At 33.3% G+C, this 5127-nt stretch overlaps 1 protein-coding gene across 1 annotated transcript; it reads left to right on the top strand.

The window, feature by feature from the left end:
* Positions 1-443: 443 nt before the first annotated feature.
* Positions 444-4818, top strand: LOC115443180 (protein singles bar). The gene is made up of 4 exons (XM_030168484.2): positions 444-1031; positions 2102-2284; positions 3059-3199; positions 4410-4818. The coding sequence occupies exons 1-4, from the start codon at positions 885-887 to the stop codon at positions 4488-4490; spliced, it is 552 nt and encodes a 183-aa protein (XP_030024344.1). The 5' UTR covers positions 444-884; the 3' UTR covers positions 4491-4818.
* The last annotated feature ends 309 nt before the right edge of the window (positions 4819-5127 follow it).

Below are 5127 nucleotides of genomic sequence, written 5' to 3'. Positions count from 1 at the left end.
ATGTATGGATGTATGTATGTATCTTAATTTTCCATTTTAATGCTTTTCTGTAATTTAGTATAGTGTTTGTTTAATACACATGATTTTATTAAAATACAGTTTTATAATAAGTACATATTAATTTATGTAGGTACGTTAGTTTGAATTTATGAATTTACCCATTACATTTTGGTTTCATGTGCAATAATACACTTCATTTTTATTTAATAACAATATGTGTATGACATATAATAAAGTTTATACTTTTGTACCAAATCGAAGTTTCATTTCATAACATTTCGACTAGGAACCAAAACAATGACATTAAATAAATATATAATTACAAAAAATCTGTGCTCACTATACAATAGGGTTAATGACTAATATAAAACAAGGGACAGGAATAGAATCTTACCCTCCTCGGTGCAAAACGTCGTTCTATTTTGGAAATGCGCACACGCGTGTGGCGGGCATTCAAAACCAAATTCAATAATATAACAGACGTGTGCTTTGTTCTTAAATATTATTTATTTTTCTGTAAATAAATGCACAGTGTGATATTTTTGAGAATAGTGACAGAAAAACTGTTTGAGAATTAAAATTATTAAAAATTTTACAAAATAAATTGTTTCTTCCGTTTATAAACTAATGGGCTAAGGTTCGGTGAACTTTTAATCTGTAGTACAGCAAAACGTCTAAAAATATGTTGCGGTGAATAACACTGACCGTATTTCCGACTGGTGAATTATAATACTCTAAATTCCAAGTGCGATGATCTACGGAACAGACGTATATTACTTGTAGTGTTTCTAGATGTGATATTACTGTGTTCGAAAGGATTTTCGAAAAGATCCGACGTCTGAAATTATTCATTAAGTATAGTTTGTGAGTGAGTAAATATTCAAATGAGTCGAGGACCAACGATTGTTCGAATGCCGCCCGGTGGCGGCGCCAATGCTCGAGGCTTTAAATGTTGCTGCTGTCGATGTTGCGAGTGTCTCAACATAGGCTATTTAACTACTCAACATGGTCTTATTAAGCTTTGTGAAGCTGTAAGTAATTCCTAAACAATGAAAACATGAAAATTCTTGCATTTAGTTGTAAAATAATGAATGTTTTATCATAGTGCTATTTCAGCATGATTTCAAAAACATACTCATTGACCACTTGGTACCAGTAAAAGTGATTCTGTAAAATATGTTTTGTGTTTTATTAAAAATGATAGAGTCACATTCTTTACTTTTCATACAGGAAAATTGTCTAAGGCCCAAAAAATCTAACTCCACAATTCCCATTAAGTTTCTCCAACATTAGTGGTACAATATAAAGGATTATGGGTATTATGGGAACCCTACGTACATAGATAGATAGATAGTTATTGGTGATTGTTCTCTATCTAATTACATGTATCGATTTATTTCGCTTGATTCTGTTAACAAAAATTACCCTCTGGCAGCGCAACAAAATTTCGATATTGTAGAATTATACAAGTAACGCTAAACTCATTGCTAAAAAACAGTCTCTTGTGTTGATACTATTTAACAAATTTAATTGTTATAATGTAACAACACTTTAACCTTTATCTGTTAGTTTCAATAGTTACTTTTAAAAAAAAATAAAGAATAACTTAATTTGTAAAAATTGTTAAAGGCAAATAAATTTAACATCAACATATCTTCTTGAATAAATATTACCTATACACTAAAATAGTAAAATGTGTAAATAAACAAACAATAAAATACACAATTTACCTTGCGGAGAGAACCATTACTATACCACTGCTCAGTGTATCAGATATAAATTGTTCTATAATGCAACTCATCGTCTTTACTTGTGGGAAGAAGGTATTCAATTACTTTGTCGTATTAACATTTACGTCCAAATTTATTATCGTCATAGAATTGAGCTGACCTATCTATCGTATTGGGTCTATCTTTACGTAGATTGATAGTTCATAACTTACGTCGGTAACGCCCTCTCATTTCCTATATCTGCGCATATTAAGTCCGAAGACGTTTCTTTGTGGCCACTGATGAGCAACTCAGATGTTTTGATTACGTACGTGATATTTTAACTGCTTTAGAATGTATTGTTAGATGTTATTTTAACGATTATTGTACAGATGTTAGGCGGATTGTGCCAGAGTTTGCTGGTAAAGTATGGAATGTCTGCAGCCGGCACTATGGGATCCGCATTCCACGGTTTCCTGACGACGGCATCAGCGTGTCTTTTAACAACTGCACTCCTGATAACATGCTATGTGCTGTCTTCCAAAACTCAGCAACTCATGCGGCAAACTATTTTTGTAAGTGGATATTATTAGTGATAAGTTAAGTGATTAATTAGCGAGATGGCCCTTGTAGATAGTAAAAAGTCATTAAAATTGTTGAAACTTGGTTTGGAATGAGTACGAAATAAGTTTTGCGATGATACCTATTCAGGCGAACACACCCATAACACAGGCCTGCCACTCAACAAATTATAACTTGACTAATAAGGCAATAAAGACGAATTGAGTCTTTTATGCATTTATTTTGTTTTAGTAAAACTTCTTCGTAAAATCTGATCGATCGTCGATCAATTCAGAATAAAAACAATATTGCTTTGGAAAAAAACGAATTCTCAATAAAATATTTCTTTGGAAATTTTAAATAAGTTTGGGTTAGTGAGACCTGTTATAAATATCTTTAGGGGAGGCTTATGTTCATCAGATGATCACATGTGATGATGATAATTATGATGGTTTGTCTTGTTGATATAAATACCGATTTAATTAATTGAAGTAGTTTACATTTTAAATAGTTTTATTCCAATAACTCTATTGACAATAATATAAACTACTCGGTCTACATTGTGAATGAACAAAGAGTTGAACTTTCCCTGCTTCGATAAACCATTCCTGTGTAGATATTATATTGCATCAATAAAGATTAGGGGTCATAATGACTATACATAAAAACAGTATTTCCCCCCAGTGAGTTCATGGTTTTTTCAATAATTATTTATTTCATATATTCGAAAAAGTATTGATATTTCTTATTTCTCATTGTATTGACATATTTTTTCTAAAACCTTCCAGGAATGGCTGTTCAATGCTGTAGCATGTTTCCTATATTTGTCTGCTTCTTCGTGCCTGGGCCTGGCAGTAAACATCTACTTATACCCGCAATATGTTTTAATGCCCATGTACGCGGCATATCCCACGATGACTGCTGTTTATGTAAGTAGAAACTTAAAAAGGATTTTTTTTTAAAGAAATATAAAAGATAATTTAAAAGAATAGATAGATATTCTTATATAGTTTAATACACTGCCTTGTAGTTGTATTTCACGTTACCACGTTCGTATTATGTACGACTGCAGTGTTGAAGTCTCGGGTTCGATCATCGGATCGGGCAAAGTGATATGAGGTCATCTACTCAGTATCAACCCGGAGTCTGAAATTTGTGCCCGATACGGTGACAGGCTCGCCCACTATAACATATTATGACGGACACACACGGTGGGGAGAGCGGGCACATGTTGCGCCTTTGCCTACTCATTCGGGAGTAAAAGGCGTGTAAGTGTGCCTTTATAATATTTTTTTTAAGGATCATTCAGGTCATCAGTCATATGTTCTATCACAATTAGCCACGTCCCGGTAATAGTTATCGATATCTCATCTATCTGTAATATCATATCATATCATGCTCATTCCATCTCTTGATGAGTATAATTTATTGATTTTTTGTTAAGTTCATCGTGCCTATCGAAAAAGTTTTGCCGATTACTATAATTGAAATTCCTGAGGTGAACGTTGAAACATCACAACTTGTTTAATGGCGTTAATTGCTAGTTAATTTCATGACTTCATTATTTTCTAGGTGCGTCTAGTTGTAGACTGCCACTTTGCCAGTAGATACGTTTCTTGGGTTGGGTATAAATTATTGAGACAATTTAATTTCACTTTATTGGAATTATTAAACCAATTTATTTTATTTGCCAGGGTTTGAACCACTATCTATGCAGTGCCTTTGACGCACTACACTAATATCGTCATACAGACATTCGATTCGCACGATTGCATATTGCGTAGTTCTACTCATATGCTAATTGCTATAAAATACGTTTGTGGTGAAGTGTTAATTATCAATAAGTCCGGGAACCAGCCCGACCGGGGTAGTAGGTACTTAGGAAACTAAAAGTTTTTCTCAGAAAACGAACGTGTGAGAATTACGGAAGTCCAAACGCGCAGTGATAAATGTTAAAATGTGAATGGCCTGAATAATAAGCAAGAAATTAATAAAACCTCATAGTATTTTTTTAGCAATTTAATGTTTTCATCTACTATGACCACAAATCTTCAAATGAGTTTGTTATAACCTATCTCAATGATTCCTTTCCCGTAGATAGATGTATTGCACGTTGTAGTTAATTTTTTTTTTTTTCAGTACATCGGCGTGGTTGTGGGAATAATTCACGGAGTAGACGCCTATTTAAGTTATAAGTATTATAAAAATTTAATATACTAATTAGCCTAAATCAGCGGCCTTGTTGGTGTAGTCGTATAGGTTTGATTGCTGTGCTGAGGTCTTGGGTCTTAAATTGTGTCCCGTTACCGATAAATTGCAGTCGGCGCAATCCCCATTTCATGGGACCTAAAATAGTTGACTTCTGTTGTTACACCTCTGTCTACCCTTGAAAAGGGAAAAGGCATGATAATAATGTATTGTATCTACTAATTTCCATAAATATTACATATAAGTAACTGTGCTTTAAATCTTTTCCTTTGAGGAGTGAATAAATTCCAGTAAGTATTAAATATGTAATGAAGCTTATAAAATATATTTAATAAAAAAATATTGGAAAAATAATGCGTTTTATTTACGAGCAATCATGGTTGGTTAATTCTATTATAATTGTGGCTGCACTCATGTGAGCGCCAGCGAGTCGTGCCTGGCACCGGCTCACTCGGCATTGAACATAATAAATATTCCATTTTTGATAACAATAAGCTAATCACGGCTCGCGTTGCTTCCGAAGTCAGAAGGGATTTCTGGAGAGCGCAGTTTAATAGGATGACGGTATGTTATTAGGCACGAAGTTGCCTAATAAAAGTAATGATCTCTTTTATTAAATTTAAAGTTTAATCGTTCAGAACTCTTTTTA

Source organism: Manduca sexta, unplaced genomic scaffold (genome assembly GCF_014839805.1).
Source record: "Manduca sexta isolate Smith_Timp_Sample1 unplaced genomic scaffold, JHU_Msex_v1.0 HiC_scaffold_1925, whole genome shotgun sequence".
NCBI lineage: Eukaryota > Metazoa > Arthropoda > Insecta > Lepidoptera > Sphingidae > Manduca > Manduca sexta.
This window is presented reverse-complemented; position numbering and strand designations above follow the sequence as displayed.

What these genes read in the sequence shown, in the direction of transcription:
- LOC115443180 (XM_030168484.2), top strand. Translation starts at nt 885, where the DNA reads ATGAGTCGAGGACCAACGATTGTTCGAATGCCGCCCGGTGGCGGCGCC. An exon ending in TTATTAAGCTTTGTGAAGCT is followed by an intron (nt 1,032 to 2,101) that starts GTAAGTAATTCC and finishes ATTATTGTACAG; the next exon opens with ATGTTAGGCGGATTGTGCCA. An exon ending in TCATGCGGCAAACTATTTTT is followed by an intron (nt 2,285 to 3,058) that starts GTAAGTGGATAT and finishes AAAACCTTCCAG; the next exon opens with GAATGGCTGTTCAATGCTGT.